We start from the raw sequence: 19456 nt of genomic DNA on the forward strand, positions 1-19456 counted from the left end.
ATAAAACTCTTGCAAAACAAATATGATGTGGGTAATAAACTTGAGCAAGTCCCATAAACTTACTCGAATAAGTGTACAAAGCTAATAACAGACAATAGAAACACACATAAAACCCATTGTGCATTGATGATGTCCTGGGTGTGTATTGTTTTTAATAATATTCCATCACTCTGAAATATAATGCAATGGAACAAACTAGTCTTAGCTATATAAAATAATTTAAACAAAATAAAAAAGACAGTTAATTCATCATCAGCTGAAGTAAGTACTACACACAAGCAGGCGACCTTACACTTTTTATCTGTATACTACTCCTGCTTTCACTATATCCTTGATTAGGGATTTTAGTAGCTAAGAAATGGTTCAATGCCATAATGCACTTGACCTGTAAGCAGATTCTTCACGGATGGTCTGAATGAATGCACTGCGCTCATTATGCATGGCAGCTGCGTCACATGCACCACTATCTAAAAGGACTGCATTTGTATTGTGTTACGTTTACCGTGCATTTTAAAATAAACATGCAATGTATCTGTGTTAAAACGGGTCCACTTTTCAGTGCAAGATCACTCACCTCGTCTTTCCCTTCAGTGCTGCTCTCCCGCTGCTCAGAGGTGCAGAGTTTCCTTTTGTTTTTGCTCTCGGTTCCCTTCATTCTGATGGATGGGGGTTGAGAGATAATCTACAATAGTAATGTATCGATGAATCCGATGGTCAGTGCATTATATGGTGAAACAGGTCTAGTTCTGATACATGATGGTGACCAAACCTCTCCTCAACGTTGGTCCACAAACACAAAGACAGTGACAGCAGGTTCGACACCGTGGCTTTTGTGTTGATCTCTCGTCTCGACCTTAAGTAACAATCCAAGTTGCCATGACAGCCCATCAGTTTTCGCTTCCAATAAGCTACTGTCTTCAGTTTTATGCAACTAAACTATGCGAGTTTAGCGCGGCAAATCAGCCGGCGGAACTCGCTAACTTAGCTCGCTAACTGTCTGATGATAAAGTTTGACAACATCCGCAAAATAACAAAAACAAAATGGACTGTTTATAAACATTACGTTATGTAAATAAACTCGCCGGTCTCGTGTCTGTCAATGTGAGACTATTACGACAGGTCACCATTTCGTTAAAAAAAAGCCGCGTTTCCAACGTGGTTGTTGCAGTTTCCAATGACCCAGCTGATTTGTCTTCACTGAAAACTGATAGTTTAGCATTCCATAGTTACCTCGGGCATTAAAAAAACCTTAGGCACCGCGTTTTGTTTTTTGTTTTTCATTCAGCCAACCGCCAGACTGACGACTGACGAGATAGTTTTCCGCGAAGCCACAACACAGCGCGAGCTCAACTGTTCATCGTGTCTCTCGTGAGTCAGGTCTAGAGCCGCTCGCGAGCTCTGTTTTGATAAGGATCATTATATCATGCGGGCACGAAGCTCCGCTTTTCTCCTCCAACTTCACTCTTCAAACCAGGCCGTAGCAGGTAAACGGCTCGGAGGCAGAAATAATTGCTAATTAAAGCCGGTCCATGTCGTTGCTTTTCTCCGGGGAGGAAACCTAGCAGCTTCCTGAAGCTCGCATCGAGTGAACGACGGTGGGTGCGCGCCAAATGCTGATCTGAGTTCAGTCTGTACGAGCAGAGTCTAAGTGGGGTGTCTCGCAAATACACTAGAGCGCTGATCTCAGTTCAGTCTGTATGAGCAGAGTCAAGTGGGGGAGTCTTGCATTGCACACCGGAGGGCTGATCCTCCAATGGTTAAGAGGGCAAGAAAAAAAAAGAGATGGAGAAAATATCGTTTTTTGGTGAAATACGACTTTACTTAGTATTTGCTGCCATCTGCTGAGACTAGTGGTGCTTTTTCGATAACAATTATTACATTGTAATTCTGCATTACACGTCTTTGATTGAGAGGGGGGATTTTTTCTTATTATTAAATATATTACATTATACTCAATGACAAGTTCGCCATGTGTGATTTATGTGGACTGAATGTGTCACAATAGGGAGCACTGAATTCTGTATTGATGAACGAAGCAATATGGCAGGTTTTTGGCTTGTATTATAAAAATTGTGATGTTGGAGGAGCGTGGGGCACCTCAAAAAGAAACATGAGAGAAACAATCATTTTAAATGTGCAACAGTGTATTTTGGTAGATTCTCGAAAGGTGGATCTCTTAGAAATCTTAGTTTTTTTGTTGTATAGTTGCCAACAAATAGTGTACACTACAGTAAAAAAAAAATAGATAAAGCACTGAAAAACTTTCAGCAGTATACACTGTAAAACAAAACGAGCTAGGGCAACTCAAAGCTTTTAAGGAAACCAATTGCCTTAAAATCTGAAACCTTTAAATTAACGATATTGTATTTAATTAATTACTAATTGTCAAAAACGCAAGCACTTCTGCATGTACTAAAGAAATAAGCAAATAGCTGTGTCCCATTTCAAAGGCCACCTTCGAAGGCCGATTGCGTCATTGAGTCACGACGAAGGCTGTCCCATTTTGAAGGTTCCTTAAAATGTGGCCTCCAAATGCATCCTTCATTGAATAAACAGATGGATCCTTTGTGGCCTTGTCTGCCCCAGAATTCATTGCATTCCAGTGACAACATTATTATTTATTTATTTTTATTTTTTTTTGAGAGAGAGAGAGAGAGAGAGAGAGAGAGAGAGAGAGAGAGAGAGAGAGAGAGAGAGAGAAATTAACAAATTTCTCTTTTACTAAGTATTGGGTTTCAACTGACTCGAAAATCTAATGATACAAATGTAAATAATAATAATAATAATAAAATAAATAAACTTTAAAGCGGTTTAAATGTTGACTCATTATATATAACTTTCATTTAACATAACTTTCAAACATGTCCAATAGCCTACAAACATTACTGCCACTCATCAACTGCACAAGGTAGCTGTCACAGTTTCTAGGCAACAAGAACACTCCTCATAGGCGAGACCATCCCATTTGACAATTCTCAGTCAGATCTTCGCGCCCTTCAAAGAATTACAGCCAGAGATGGGCAGAATTTTAATTACAAGTGTACGGCCGTCTGCTGGAAGCTATTGTTTTAGTCGATAAAGTTTTAAATATGGATATTTTTCTTACACAAATGCATCGCTTCACTTAAGAAGGCCTTTAGTAAACCCTGGAGATGCATGGAGCACTTTAATCATGAATGGATGCACTTTGATGGACTTAAAAAGACATTCAGCCATTGACTCCCATTATAAAGCATGGAAGAGCCAGGACATTTTTTAAAAATTCTGAATGTATTCTTCTGAAAGAATAATGTCATATACACCTAGGATGGCTTCAGGATGAATAAATCATGGGCTAATTTTCATGTGTGGATGAACTAATCTTTTTAAATCAATGTAAAGCCGCCTTTCCACTGCACACGAAATTCGGACTCTCGGAATTCGCCACCTGGTGGCAGACTGGCAGTCGTAATGATCTTTTATTATGACAGCATGCGGCAACATGTACGTTACAATCACATCAACACTAAACAGTGATATTCTGCTATTCTATACTTACATGTAAGGAATGGAACAGATGGAACCTGATAATATTCTGATCTGACCTATAATGTTGCCTGAATCGTAATCATAAGCTGTTCGTTCGTTGGTCAGGGAACTGCTTTTGTTTGTATTTTCAAATTACTTTTATTTTAATAAAATATTTTGTTTTAACAGTATTTTGTATTGTATTTAAATACAATTGATTACTCTAATTAAGTATTAGGATTTTTTTATGTATTTGTGCCCACCTGTGATCACAGCCTTTGCTAAATCCTCACCCTAACCACATCTACTCTTTAGCACTACCACCCGCCCCTGACATAACAGAAACTCCTATAAATTCCAACAAAACAGAACATTAAACACTAATTCTAATCTATAAACATACAATTCTAATTTTATTTTACATAATTTTAAATATTGACATTTCACAATCTAACTGGCAGTGTGCAAAGTTATATTAAATGTCAGGAAAAACTGTCCATTGTCATTTGAATTCATTACTGGAATTTGGCCAACCCGTCAAAAATAGAAAGCCAAATGGATATTTTATCAAAAAAAGTGAGAGAATGGAGTCAGAAATGAAAACAAAGAAAGATTCAGTGATTCAACATGGTGTAGATTTGATGCAAAACATTATTAGTCACTTTTAACATGTTTTATAACGATGGACTGACATTAGCCAACAGTTATGCCTAAATCATTTATCAGGGAGATACTTTTTCTCAGGATAAAACTGCTTAATGACAACAGTGCCTATCAAGGAGAAAAAGGCAACAGCTGTGAGGATTGTCCTCAGTGCTTTAAACCAGCTGGGGTATGTAGGCATGAGGGACAGGTCATAATGCAATGATATCCCGAGCCCCATTACCACAAGCACAGCAGACTGTGTAATGTCATGGGAAAAAAGGAGTGCTGTCCAAGCAATCAGACAAGGAACCACGCTGTTGGCTAAATTGAGCCAGTCAGGTTTTGCTGGACTTCCAGAAGGTAAGGCGAAACCCCAGCGTACCCCACCAAGAAAGGAAACAATGGACGCTCCGTATGCAACTTGAGCAAATGCAACTTCGGGAAGATACTGTTCCGTGACAGCCATAAGTAGAGGAGCGGATACAAAAGGTATTAGACCAGAAAATCCAAGAAAGAGGGCCGGCTTTGGAGCTTTCTTTAGGTCTCTCATGTCATAACGAAGCAAATCCAGTTCTCTTGGTGGACTCTCTTCCTGTGGCCGTTTTTTCGGTCTCTGACCAGACCAGTGAAATGACTGAACTCCCAGAACGGCACCAGCAACATGTCTTGGGGGCAACTGTCCATGTAAACCTCTAGTGAACCGTGTTGAACAATGAGTGGTCCATTGCCCTAAACAGGCAAACTTTCTGGACACCTGAACAAAGAACAAATGTGAATTAAAACAATTTCTTCCATCTTGATAAGGATTCTCTTTAAACAAAATTCAAATAAAATACATAACATGTAAGAGATATTACATTTAGATAACACGGAGTGTTATTCCTGACGGAAACACGCATAAATATATAAACAAAATTAGAAAAATTATAGGATAAAAAGAAAATTAGACGGGTGAAATGTTTCACTCACCCCAAAGTTGCCAAGGATGTGACGTCCGATTATACTGGCCAACATTTTACCTGCAAATCAAATAAATAAATGACAATATTAATCAGTCGTTTACGGACAGTTGCTGTCTGGAATCACATCGGATGCCAAGTTGGAACTGAATTATACATTATAAAAGCTAAAAGCGCACAAGCAGTGGTTTAATATCTTATGTCAGTAACAGTATTCGATTAAACGTATTAAAACATACCTTGATTTCATACTATAACGTCCTAAAATTATAAAACATAGATTTAGACAGCAGAAGGTCATTACAAAGCGTGTGGAAATGTGAAGCCAGACACATCCGAACACGCAAAATGACTGGAAAGTTCTTATAAAAGTCCTACGGAAAGAGTCCGGATTGTATTTAAATTCCAATTAAATGCATTAATGTGATGGAGTCTCATGAGAATGGAGTGTAAAACAAATGGAGTTTCATGTACACTTAACTAAATTTAATTAAGTATTGCATTTAAAAATGTATATTATTTTTGGTCAAGTGTGACTGAAAATTAATTCAGGAAGGGGGGGGGGGCAGTGGAAGACAGATCAAGAGAAGAAAACTGGCACAGAGCATTGCACAGAAGGATTTTTATGTGTAATATAAAGAACAAGACAGCGACGTGTTGGACATTATCATAGCCATTCACAGTTCGAATTTATTTATTTATTTATTTATTTATGATGTTTGTATGAATTTACCTTATTTAAATCCACTAGATATCAGATGTTATTATTTAAAATATATGCAAGAAAAGTACAAATATAAAGGCTTGTTTACGTATTATTATATATCAAATTATTATTTTCCAAATTAATATATATATGTGTGTGTGTTACATTAGCCTTATTTACTGAACGACATACTGTTTGTGCAACAAAAAAGGAATGTGCTGTTTACCTTATTTGGTATGTTGTGCACATCACATTTTGGTTATTTTTTTAATTATTATTATTAAATAGTTTTACATTACTTCACGTGTACAAATGCCTGTGAACTCAGACACCGTGGACTCAAATGCTTTCTGGTAGAGCTCATTTGCATTTCCGCCCATTTTGCCATGTTGTTTACATAAGTTTTTGTAACCATTTAACTCCAAAATATATTTCACGAGTACAATTGCAACTTGCAAACCTAAAAAAGTCCGCGCACTGTGTGTTTCAAGCCCTCTCAAGAGACTATTTCCATCAGCTGGCTTGAGCTGGGGCAGAAATGTTATGACGCGTCGAGCGCTCTGTGCTCTGAGATCGATTAGCTCGTCTGTGCAGAAGTAGACAGGAACAAGCTAGAGACGGATTGGCAAAGTCGGAACGAGTGTGATTAAAAACACAAACAAAATACATAATCAGATATACGACAACCTCCAAATGTCAAATTGGCTTGACAAGCGGCGCATCGTTGTCTTTGATTAAGTTATTGGGATAGACAAGGGATCAAAAGGTAAGCGTATAACGAAATGTTTATTTGGTTGGTTTGGTGTCGAGAGGGAGCCATTTTACAACACTTTATTCCTGCTCGGGATGCTAGCTTAGCCTAGTTCGCGCCGTGGCTAAAACAACACGTATTTCGTCACAACACAAGTCGGAGTCGTTAGAATTCCCCCCCTATGTAACGTTAGCCGTCTGATGAAGCCTAAAAGTTTCTTTGCTTTGAAAAGTTTAAATTTAACCAGTCACCGTGGGCTAAAATGTTTATGCACACATCGAATGGCCTACTATGCTAGCTGTGCCGTGCTAGCGAGTGTTCAGCAAGTAGTAAAACGAATGACTATTTACTCGTAATTTGCGAAATTGTCTTGGTATGTTGAACTAACGTTACTGTATGCGCCAGAACGTTTGGGCGAGCATAGTAAGTAACGTTATTGGTTTGCTATTATCACAAATATTTATCCTCAAAGTCATTTCTACTTCATATCCTGCAGCTAACTCTTAACCCTGCTTTTAGTTTCCCTCACTTTATTTTGTTTTGCATTACACAAACTAATTGTTTATCTTACTGTAATGTTAGCTAGAAAATGTATGGCCATATGTCATATAAAGGGTATGATTAGCCACGTTAAAAGGGTAGCTCACTCAAAAATGACATTTATTTTCATAATTCTCTCTCTCTCTCTCTCTCTCTCTCTCTCTCTCTCTCTCTCTCTCTCTCTCTCTCTCTCTCTCTCTCTCTCTCTCTCTCTCTCTCTCGTTTCAAACATGTATGGTTTTCAGATGAGCAAAAGAGATGTTTGTCAGAATAGTAGACTCACAGCCTCAGTCTTCACTCTTCAACACGCTCTTTTTCCATGTAGTATAATAAGTCAGTTGTTACAAAATATGTCATTCTGCCTATTATCATACATTTTCTTCTAAGGGAGAAAAACATGCATGTTTGAAACAACATGTTGATTATGGATGAGTAAATAATGAGCAGAATGCTTATTCCCTTTAAAGTAGCACATTTGTAACCTGTCAAGGCAGCATATTGCCCTGCCAAACTTTTTTATGCTTTGGTGGTTGTTTCAAAGACAGCATTTGGGACATATGAACATGAATTTTGGTCTATTTATATGACATAAATTGATCTAAATATTGCTTGCTATTTTACAGAATTGGTCTGCAGATTATTTGTGAAGATCTGGAGGAAGAAAGACCTGTTGGATTTGTGACTGCAGGATTTTAAGAGACCCAAGATTTCCCAAGATGAAATAATACAATCTGGAGTACACCTGTTATTTCACAGTGAATGTTTAAGGTTTGCTTGCACCTGGACGCTTGTGTTTTGTCATTGAGTTTCATTTGAATCACCAATGCACGGTACATCGTGTTTAACCAGAATCTGTGCAAATTGGCTTCAAGTTACTCGCCTGTGGAAGTTTCTTCTGATTTGATGATCTGGAAGATTGGAAGTGTTGTTAGGAGGCAAATCATATTTACTTCCAATTTTTTCGGTAGCCTAACGTGATATTGGTTCACCAGCCATTTATCAGCTATGTGGGCCGATAATTAAAGATGTCAAGTTTTCATTGTTTGGTTCACTGAAGCATCCAAAGTATGAGCTGTTGAAGGCTAAAGCAATTCTCATGACTTTATAACATAAAGCACTTCTAGCTATTGTGATGTGACAAATCAGCCCCCCTCCCCTTTTCGCCCTGACGTAGCACCTTCGCTGTTTTGATGAGGTGAATATATTCAGATCACCACTTTCCGCAAACCAGCATTGTGTGGTACAAACCCACTCTCCGTTTTTTTTGTCGCTGTGTGTCTTCAGCCGAAAATGAGTTCGTAAAGGAGTTTTTGAGTGTCCGAGCAGGCACACCGTGCTGCCACCACAAGCCCCCAGAATAAGAGACTGGACTTGTATCCGGTCGCCCTGAATGCACACTGTCATCGTCGGTGAACTAAGGGTGTCGTGGAGGGTCACTCTGGCATTACAGATCAAACGCATACGCTACTCGTCCACAACTACACGCCATTGATCAAAAACAACACGTCACCATCTTGTCCATCACCTAACAATTTTACCTTGGGCTGCACAAGTTTCACTTCCATCCCCTTCTTTGCACTTTCCTGGAAACTGGAGTTTGCCTGTGGCAGGAGCTGTGGTTGTCCTGAGGCTTCAAAGCCTGTGAAAGTGCGTCGGTTGGGCCCTCTACACAGACACAGCCAAGGACAGGGCCATCGAACTACAGAGCCTTTGTCTCTGGGGTAAGAAGCCACAACATTTAGCCAGAACGTTCCTTGATATTGTTTATTTTGCACTCTGAATTAGTTCCCTCCATTCAGTACAATTAGTTGTTTTCAAGTTTGTTTGTGATAAATCTAAACAAATACTGTTGTTCACATCAAGGCCAAGAGAAAAGAAACTGCTAGCTTGTCTTTAAAAAGACATGGAATATAAAAATGTAAAAAAATGTGATGACACTTTACAATAAGTTTTCATTTGTTAAAATTAGTAAAAGTTTTAACTTGCATAACCTAACCATGAGCAATACATTTGTTACTGTAAATGTTGAACTTATCATTAACAAAGATTAATAAAGTTTAAGTGCAGTTTAATATTAGTTCATTAACTAATGAAAACTTATTGTCAAGTGGTACCCATTTTTTCACCTCAATGTTTAAATCAAAATGTTTTTACTTCATCATGTTATTCCACTTAAACCCTACCCGTCCACTCAAGTGATTTTCTTATAGGTTCAAATATGTTGGCCAGCTCCCTCACTCTGTCTGTATATGCTGATTTCACGCAGCCGCAATTTTTAAATGGCTTCGGTGGGGAAAAAACGTAAATGGTGCCTTTAATCATAGAGAGATGTGAATGCAATGGCGTATTGTTGTGTTTAATGTAGAAATGAGTTATTCTAAAAATGTACACACATTTCTTTCGTACTTTAGATAATATACAGTGAAAGTCATTAATAAATAAAATAATTTTAATATATATAATTCAGAACGTGAAAAAAAGCATGAACGAACTGTATACATATCCTATATTGGATATTAACATCCAATATTATAAATCGCGGCAGCAGCTTCAGGTTGGTTGTCCAAGGCATTGTTGTCTATCTGTACCTCAGGGGTTCTTCCCACCGGAGCCTCGCTTTAGATTTCAAAATGGCACCTGCGTGAAATCATCGTATAGAGCCAAGGGACATCACAGTTGTGATTTCTAAAGACACATTTTTCAGTAATATCTTTCAAATTGTTTGGCATATTTTATACATGGTATTCCAAACATATTTTTTACATTTAAAGCATTTTAAAGGTAAAAAATATGTTTGGAATACCATGCATGAAATATATAATGCAAGATATATAACTGCAAGCAAGCCATTTGTGGGTTGATTTCTCTGAAATGTGGAAACACTGGCCCTGTCATGTTTTCAAAACATAGCCTATTCTCTTCAGCCTGACTTCCCAACATTGGCTCAACCAGTGACATGAGTTTCAGGTGAAGACTTATCTGTTTTCCTGACCTTTGGCTGATTGGGGTTACATTCCAAAATTGTTTGAAAACCATCATTTTGCTGCTTTATTGCTGCTAATATTTTACTTTTTTCACTTTATGGAATATTGCAGTACTATAAATATTGCAGCTTACTATAAATGATTTATCCATGCATATCATTATCATTTCATATGCCCTTGTAATCTTTTATCAAAAACATTAATGTCCTCGCAACAACATCAAGAATGATGATGTTTACACTGACCCAAATGCTGGGCAATTAATGGCCAGATGAGTTTTAATACTTCCCCTCCACCAACCTGTCACTCACATGCAGAAATTAGCAAAGGACAAGTATCCAGTCAAAATAAAATTCCACCCTGCATTTTTAAGGTAAAAAAGCTGTTTCGATCAGATATAATAATACTTAATAAAAACACAGTTGCAATTTCCATGTCATGCTGACTTTAAATGTGTTTGCATTAATGGGATATGGGAGGTATTTGTAGTAGATTATGGTGATTGGTGACGTGATGTTTGTTGCTTGCATTGTCAGTTCAGGCCATGAGGTTTGATGCCTCCATCCACTGACGGGAGACACTGGACCTAAATGGCGCAGCATGACTTTGTTCCTGCCTGGCTTAACTTCTCCACGCCTCAGCCCGCCAAGGTATTGTAATGGATTGTTGACTTTGCATTGACTGTGGATAAAAAAAAAAAAAATCAGTACAGCTTTACTCAAAGGACTCTCTTAGCTCTCTTGACCCTAATCATTCTTTTCTAAAATAAGCATTTTAAAGTAAAAACTGTCTGTTAATTTTTATTTATTTATTTATTTATTTCCAGTCCCCTGCTGCCCCCCTTGAGAAGCATGGAGAGCACTTTCCCCGCGGAGACAGCCGGCCGGGAGTTAACCGTCGCAGACACAACTCCTCTGATGGCTTCTTCAACAATGACCCACTAAGAGCCCCTGGAGGTTGCTGAACACACATCTAACTTCCTCCACATGTAGAGTTAACCTGCTTTTTGACCTGCCCTGTGTAATGGCTATTCATTTTCTCTTCAGGTGATGGGTGGCAGCAGCCATCTCTATTGAGGCATGACTCTGTAGACTCTGGTGTTGCGAAGGGGAGTCAGGGGGGATTGGGAGGCGGACCAGGGTGGAAGGAGACCCCCAGCTGGCATGGGGTACCGAGGGGCCAGGAAGGTCCTCACCACCACCATGCTAGGCATATCAAACGTGGTGGAGGTGAAAGGGACCGACAGGGAGGCCACCGACAACGTAATGGAAACTTTCATCCACGCAAAGGTGGCTCATATCAGGACAGATATTCTGATGAGGAGCGTAATGATGACAAACTCAAGTTTGTTGATGAGGATTTTGTAAGTATTTGCTTACTTGCGTAGTGACTGAAGTCACACCCATACCAGGCATGAGTTCACTGCTTATGTCATTAAAGCGGTTTACTTATGTCATTCTTTAAATGCCTTTTAATGAGTTGACTGCATAGTTAGTTTGCATTCATGCCTTCTGTTTTCATATGAATTTTAGCCCTCCTTGAACCCAGAGACGACTGGAAAGCCAGCAAGTCAGCCTCGTGCTGTCGGAACTCCAGCAGGAGTATGGGGTAAAGTTGCTTTTGTTTATCGAGTCACCATGTTCCAGTTGCATAGAGTTAAAATTAAGGATGTGCACGAATATTTGAATTTTCGATCTGTAATTATTATTCGAAAAATAAAATACTATTCAAATTTTACTACATTCCTTTGCTGGCCGTAAATGCGTAAATCCATGATACATCCCAAGCACTAACTCACAGTTATAATTAAATGCACTGGGTGGCGCTGTGAAGTGTGTTTGGAATTACTTAAATTATCTTACTAAATGTAATTACTTATGATCAAGTTAATTAATTTGAGTTATAATAACATCACCACAATGAGAAATCACATGAAATTCAGATGGTGGACAGCTGTCCATCACGACTGCAGGTAAGCACAGTTGGACCCTGCGTGATGCAAGATGATAACTTATCTAATAGAGACTTATACTTCCTTTAAGTTTCGTTGAGGGAAACTGGTTTAAAAACAGAAAACGCAAACTTAGAAGTTAGAACACTGTTATTTTGTCTCTAAAACGTCTGTCAACAAAGCTCCAGATATTCTGTACGATATCTGGCGCAATCTGCTTTATTAGGCTTTTTTTTTTTCTGTTCGTGCTACTTGAGCATGCTTTTGTTCTTTAGATTTTTTGTTTACATATAGGCCTACTGTTTAATGTTTTCAACTAAAAGAAAACTTTTAACATATATTGTAAGCTTGTTGTGTATATTGCCTAATAATCAGCTTGTTCAGAAATGGTGACAAACGTAAAAAAAAATAATAAACTTAAAATAACGTCTTCATTAAACGTTATTTAAATAAACGAATGTTACATTTTTATGAGCCCGAACATTCGAATGCAATATTTTTGAAAAATGCCCATCCCTAATTAAAATATTGTTATTTGTTATTGGTTTGTTTTTAACATTTTTTTGCAACTTCTTTTACAGAGAACCCCCCTAGTGCTAAGCAGGCTATGTCTAAGATGCTGGTCATTAAGAAAGTGTCTAAGGAGGACCCCAGTGCTGCTTTCTCTGCTGGCTTCGCCAGTGCCGGCCCTCTGTCCGCCAATGGTTCTAAAGTCCCCATCACTGGACCCAGTGTCTACAAGAATCTGGTGCCCAAACCTGCCACTGCCCCCACCAAGGTACTGAGCTAGGGGATTTGAAAATAGTACTTGCATGAAGTTTGTAATCTGTTAGACGAGCTTATTGAATCACATTACTTATGGTGAAGTTTTTTTCTAATGTTGTTTCTATTATATTAGGGCAATTGTCTTTTTTCGTTTAAATAAAACCTTTGTCTTTTTTTATAGTCTGGACCATGGAAACCCAATGGAAGGGAAACTAAAGTGGGTTTGCATTTCTCTGGACGGGATTCAGCCTTCACCAGCCCTGTGTCTGTGACCAAACCTCTGACACCCGTCAGTGCACCTGCCCATGGCACTTCTAAAGAGGTAAAGGCTGTTTTTTTTTATTAGTAGGTTGTAGGGCTGAACAATTATGGAAAATAATCAAATTTTTTAGGATTGCGATTTAATATGCGATTACTTTTTAAGTTCTTTACCTTATGTATTAGTCGACAAAGACACGCAATAAATCATTGTAAAGTAGGGAATCTTTAGGCAGCTCATGATCCAATCTACTTTTTTTCTAATTAATTAATCTTATTAACACTTAAAATATTATTACACGTATTTAATTTCATGTGTAAAAATACATACTTTAAAACTATATATATAAAAACATTTAATTAATCCAATTACATGTTCAGAATTTTAAATAGGCTTTATAAACTAATATAGCTTTAAAATATAAAAGCTAGTAAATAAAGAGGAACAAAAAAAGCATTACAAGCGATAAACAAAGAGTGCTTTCATTATTTAAAAGTAGGCTGGCTGAATGTTTTTCATTTAAGAGCTGGAGAGATTTTCCCCATCAGTTTAGATACGATAAGCTGCATTCACACTAATGCATATATCTCTTTTGAAATTGTAGATGTGGTTTGTCTTGTTGGTTTAAGATATGACTGACCGTGTTTACATTGATTTCGTGTCATAAAAGCATTTTGAGATGCAAGTACATTTAACCAATGAGTAACTCACAGCCACATGCGCGAGCGCTCTTTACAAAGTGCGCGTAAGTATTTTAAAATGAAAGCAGCCTCAGTGATTTTCATATTTTTAATATATAAGCCAACTGCATTCCAAAATACATACATAATGCCTTCGTGGAGCATTTATAAGGAAAATTATGGCGGCCAAGACTGCACACTGCAAGCGTAACGTTATATCACCAAGTAAAGCGGCAAAACCTGTGCAATGAAGCACGCGAATGTAATTCGGTTAACGTAAACCCCGAACTTTATGAAATATTATGTGCATATGTGATATTATCACAAGTGCAATTAATTAATTGGGATCCTACACACAGTTTTATAAATGAGACCCCAGGATTGGACAAAGAGGACAGTATGGAGTATTGTTGCCATAGCTCCAAGAAGGTGTCCTCCATTGCATAGTTCCAGCAGGCAGCACCAATACCATCATCTCTCTTTCGTTTTGCCATGTTTAAAAGCTGTGTACGAAAGAGCTTCTATGCTCCTATTGGTCAATGTCATTTACTGTTCAATAAACACCTTTTACCAAATCAATAGAAGTCTGATTTTATAGGTTTAATGTGTTCAGTCCATTTACTCCATATTCTAAAAGATTCTTCTGTCTGGATCTTTATAGATTCCATCACTAAGGTGGCTCTGTTTTCTTGTAGCCTTTGCTAGTTTCATGGAGAATCAACATCAGTTTCTTATCTTTGTTGTTCCACCCATCAAGTGAAATATTATCAACATTGGAAAGTTTTTTGTGTGGTAAATTCTCCCTATAAAAAGTTCCCTTTAATCTCTTGCCAATAAGGAACTGTTACCTGATATTCCTAAATATGATAGTGGTTGGCTTTATGTCAACAATTTCTTTCCTTGTATCATTGTACAATTGTGGACATATGCCAAATACACAAATAGATAGTGATTGAACGAAAAATGTTTACTACATAATCTCTGCATTCTCCAATATTCGTTAAACACCAGAATGTTATCTTGTTTATCCATAGGAGAATATCAATAATCAACATGTCTGCTTACCCAGCATTTATATTTATCTCTCTCTCTCCATAGCCACCCTCCAGCACCACCCCTCCCATAGACATCACCCCCTCAAGGCTAAAACTGATGCGCCGCAGCACAGACCGTAAGAGTGAGTTCCTGCGTGGACTAAAGGATGAGAGAAATGGGGATATGAGTGACTGCCACAGCCCAGGAGCTCCAGCAGAGGTGCAGATGTTTTCATCTCTGATCTGCTGTCTGTTATTTTATGATTGGCGCAGATATTCATGCTTACATCAGTTACATTTTTTTTTTTTTTTGCTATTATTTTAGCCATTTTTCACATCAGCTATTCAATATGAATGATTATAGTGTTTCTCTGCTTGAACATGATGCATTAGTTATTGCTGATTTTCATGGTTTCAATTTGTATTCATTAAGCCAGTGTAATATTGATATTATATATATTTTTTTATGTATTAATATATTTTGAATTATCTTGTTTTTATGTTTCTAGTTCTCGTTTTAGTTTAAAAAACAAGAATAAATATATATATATTTCATTTAGGTTTTAGTTTTACATCTAAATTTTAAACTTTATTTTATTTCAATTAACAAAAACACTTTAATAGTGCAGGAAAAAAAATCCAAGAACACATCTAGTACTCAAAAAAGAAAAACTATGGGTGCTCTGGAAATATTTAGTGGATATTTCCTTGCAAAATAAGAGCTTACATCCAGGCACTGTCATAGATTTTGGTATTAAAAGCCTTAATTAGAGGGGCTACTTTTTTAGAAACACTAACGCAAACAGGCCTTTATCAGGGTGTAATAGAAATAGTTGTAGTTAACAATAACAACACTTCACTAAGCAGTTGATGGATTTTGTCCTGCCTCAAATTTGTGTTTGCTAAAGCCTTTGTTTGTGATTTTTATCTTTGTGTTTAGGGAGAGGGAAGCACCCCTGAACTAAAAGAGTTTGGCCAGAGTCATGAGAATGGCATCTCCCACTCTCTCAGTGACTCAGACCCAGAGCACTTGTCCAGCTCTCTGGAGGCGGAGCACAGGTCAGAGCAATCTCATACACAAACACTTCAACACACTGGACACATATAAGCTCAGTTCCAAAACCTAGTGTTCCGTCTACATATGCAAATGACTTCTAATTGCTTAAATGGTATGTCAGAAGTGATGGATTTGGAATGCTTTACATGGGCAACTACATATACAAATAGCATTTCCCATGCATGTTGCCAAGCTAGCACTGCAAAATTCAAAGCATAGAAATACAGTTTTCATTTTATGATAATATAATGCATTTTTACTTTTTGATAATGGAATACATTTTTTTTTAATCTTAATGCATTTAATTAATTTTAAAAAAAGCAATTAGCTTATTTGCAAGCAAATTTCCCTTGGTTCAACCACAATAATTTGTTTTCATTCAGTTCATTGCAGTTTATTTGAGATTTGATTTCCTCTTGAAGGATACTTTCAATGCCATCTTTGATAATTTGGAAGCACACATAAGATGTAATGCTGCCTCCATAGGCAGCACGCTAGGTTTTTAAACAGAGCCACAAATTTATCTGCGCAACAAGACAACATCCGTAATCCATGTATTCACACGTGGATCCTCTCTGACAGGTTGTTGAAGGCTATGGGATGGCAAGAATACCCAGAAAATGATGACAACTTCCAGCCCCTCACTGAAGACGAACTCAAAGAGTTTCAAGCTAAAACTGAAAAGGTATGAGAAATGCATATGTGATGCGATCTGGGAAAACCCACCACATGGTGAAATTTGACATATTACAGGGTTTGAGACCATATGAATGCTGGGTTCAAGCCCTTTCCAAATCTGTTTTTATTTCTCTTATCGTTTGTCTGTAACAAAAGTTATGGTTATCTGAAGTCGGCTGATCGCTATGATTTTCAGAAATTAAATTTTGAGAAAAACAGGTTTAATTAACGGTCACGTCGTCAGACAACTGCCGCTCCCTTTTTTTATTGCCTTTTTTTTTTTATATCACATAGTAATCATCATAGATTATGCATCATTCGAAAGCTTACGAACTTAAAATTCAACCGTTTTGAAATTGGACAATTGAGAGGCAGAGGCAAATGAGCAGCTTCAAACTCTGTTGTTCTGGCTCCGCATCACACCACATGATAACGCTGGATAAAAAAATAAATAAATTAAAACTTAATGTTGTAGTTCACCCATGACTGGACTTTATTCTGTTATGTGGTTTATTTTGATAGGTGAACTGTCTTTGTAGTGTTAAGAGAAGGAGAGCTCCGATCCGCCTGCGTGTTCTTAAAGAGAAACACAGTCTTTTCGGCTGGCCATTATAAATCGCTATTTTTCTGCACTAAACTAGTGAATTTTCCCAAGATATATTCAGAGATGATAAACAAGATGTTATAGAATAATAATTTAATAAAAACCCAATTTTGACAAAAAACTGACATTCAACCAGCGGGTTTGACATCCGACGGGTTTTCCCAGATCGCATCACATATAGTGTCACTTTTATTTTTATTTAATTCTTTGCTTAATTAAGTGCATCATGGACATTTTATAGTTAACGTCCTCAGTGACTGACTATATATATATTTATATATGTATAATTATGTGTGTGTGTTTTGTGTCAGATGAAGAAGATTGGTTTTGGGCGTAATGGTGTGCTCTTGAAGCCACGTAATGTGGCCTTGCTAACCTGGAGGAACACCCCAAACCCTGGCCTGGAAGAGGGCTCCGAATCTGAGACAAGCAGTAGCAGCCAGACCTCTGATGATGATGATACCTGAAGTGGCTTTAACCACCACTCCCACATTTCCCTTTCTCTCAATCTGTCTCGTCCATCACACCCAGTTATTTCAAACTAAAAGAAGAAAGAAAAGATTATTTTCATGGACAAGGAACATCGGTCATATCCCAGGCGGAGAGAAAAAGGAATCACTTGTCACCTCATAGGCGATATATTTGTTTGATCCCCCCCATCCCCCTCTTTTCTCTCCTCGTCTGCTTTTTGTTCTTTATCCTGAACTAGAAATGTCAAAGAAAGCCACATGCACCCCTCCACCAGATCTTTTTTTGTTTTGCTTGGGAAAAAGACTAATTCATAATAATAACACCAATTATAACCGTGATTTAACGTGAAATATGACATCATTCTGAATGTTCTATAAAATGGCTTTGACACCTTTCTAAAAGCTTTTTTTTTTCCTTTTCGCGAAAACAATTCGTAGCATTAGTGTTAAGATGAAACAATCATTGTGAGCCGCTGACTGTCCCTCATAGAAATGAACTCAAGCCAGTCATCCCTGCAGCAAGGAAGAACTAAAGCAACACTGAATGGACTGTCACATGCAGTCTGGCAGCTAGAACATCAGTCCATTTCTGGCTCCAGTTTCAGCGAACCCTGCTCATTTTCACGCTTCTCATTCTGCAGAATCATACTAATATACCTGATTTCATATGTCTGCCAACTACACATGTGAGAAAAAAACCTTAAAGCTTGTTTAAAAGTTAGTTGCAGAAGAGATTGTTGGGAACTGGTTTTTGAATAAAGGTAAAGTTTGGATGGAAGGGTCTATGTTAATGTTGCATTCTGGTACGCCAGATGAATATACAGATGTTCAGTTCACTAAGGTTCGGTTTTGTTTTGGAAAAATTCGAAAAATCATAAACCGACTGTCTTTCTGGCCCATATATGGTATAAAGGTTGTTTTTTTTTTTTCCAGAATAACCTAAAAGCTGTTTTATTTAAACCATATTGAAATCCTGAACATTTCCGAGTTCTATAAAAAGCGTTCTCGTGCTTCTAGAAATAATGCTGTGGCAATCATTTTCAAAGCTTTACATTCATTGCATGTGGATTGATAGGGGTATTGATAAGGTATTCAATAAACACAAGAAAGGTTTGATTATCTTATTCCCTCACAAATCCCAAATAAATAAAACAAATCTACCCAATGGAATAGAAGGCATTAAACATTTTTGAGCTTATGTAATGTTTACAATGCAGGAATTAATCCGATGTCTGGTTTGTAATGACTGTGAACTTTCTTCGAGCGATTCAGTAAGATGGCTTGCACTTTTTGTTCTGCTATGTGTTGTTTTCTTAAAGCGTTCATTTTGGGAGCTGAGTTCTATCCCTGCTGCTGGCAGTGAAGTAGAGATCCATCTTTAAAAGTTCTTTGTTTCATGAGGGACTGCTGGTGTAAATTGTGCATCTCCTTTTTTTGTACCTTGTTTTTTCTGATAGGGTATAAAATTGCTTTATCACAGATTTAAGTTTCTTTTTTAATTTTGGTACAGCTGTAAAAATTCCCACATAAATAGTTTTTTTTTCTTCTTCTTTTGTTTGCATTATATTGTTTCTGCAGCCTTGATATTCAGGGTGGATTGTAAAAAAATATAAGAATAAAAAAATGTGAGTTTTGGAAGATTAAGATTATTTTGATAACATTATTTACAGATTTGAGAAGGTGAAAGGTGTCCTGTATGGGTTTATCTGTATGAGACGAAGCAGGCATAAACTACTGCACCACAATGAAAAGATCAGAGAAAAGAATTGTAATAAATATTTTGCATCAGTTTGCCAAACATGTCCAGCCTTTCGTTTTCTGCTGAAACACTTGAGAATTTTTTTTATATGTTTTAGAAGAGCAAGT

The 19456-nt window shown here is 37.4% G+C and overlaps 3 protein-coding genes across 8 annotated transcripts in view; 1 reads left to right on the top strand and 2 right to left on the bottom strand.

Moving 5' to 3' along the window:
• Positions 1-1684, bottom strand: part of mast2 (microtubule associated serine/threonine kinase 2) — a 136576-nt gene extending 134892 nt beyond the window's left edge. For 3 of the 6 annotated variants that reach the window (XM_039647682.2, XM_089134229.1, XM_089134226.1), the window contains exon 1: positions 575-1682. In XM_039647682.2, the coding sequence (XP_039503616.2) occupies positions 575-655 (81 nt within the window). In that variant the 5' untranslated portion in view covers positions 656-1682. Of the gene's footprint in view, positions 1-574 lie in introns of all 6 variants that reach the window. The other 3 variants (XM_089134230.1, XM_089134228.1, XM_089134227.1) reach the window with 2 other exon arrangements.
• A 2436-nt stretch (positions 1685-4120) lies between these two features.
• On the bottom strand, positions 4121-5479 carry tmem69 (transmembrane protein 69). The gene is made up of 3 exons (XM_039647782.2): positions 5351-5479; positions 5122-5171; positions 4121-4906 (listed from the first exon to the last, which is right to left on the bottom strand). Exons 2-3 carry the CDS (start codon positions 5164-5166, stop codon positions 4223-4225), a joined length of 729 nt encoding a protein of 242 aa, XP_039503716.2. The 5' UTR covers positions 5167-5171; positions 5351-5479; the 3' UTR covers positions 4121-4222.
• Positions 5480-6206: 727 nt separating this feature from the next.
• Positions 6207-19388, top strand: gpbp1l1 (GC-rich promoter binding protein 1-like 1). The gene is made up of 12 exons (XM_039647705.2): positions 6207-6583; positions 7732-8829; positions 10629-10742; positions 10919-11048; positions 11139-11455; positions 11625-11700; positions 12625-12821; positions 12990-13130; positions 14846-15001; positions 15722-15840; positions 16421-16523; positions 17432-19388. Exons 3-12 carry the CDS (start codon positions 10683-10685, stop codon positions 17585-17587), a joined length of 1455 nt encoding a protein of 484 aa, XP_039503639.2. The 5' UTR covers positions 6207-6583; positions 7732-8829; positions 10629-10682; the 3' UTR covers positions 17588-19388.
• Positions 19389-19456: the final 68 nt, after the last annotated feature.

This window comes from Pimephales promelas, chromosome 8, assembly GCF_988280905.1.
Source record: "Pimephales promelas chromosome 8, fPimPro1.hap1.1, whole genome shotgun sequence".
NCBI classification, from domain to species: domain Eukaryota; kingdom Metazoa; phylum Chordata; class Actinopteri; order Cypriniformes; family Leuciscidae; genus Pimephales; species Pimephales promelas.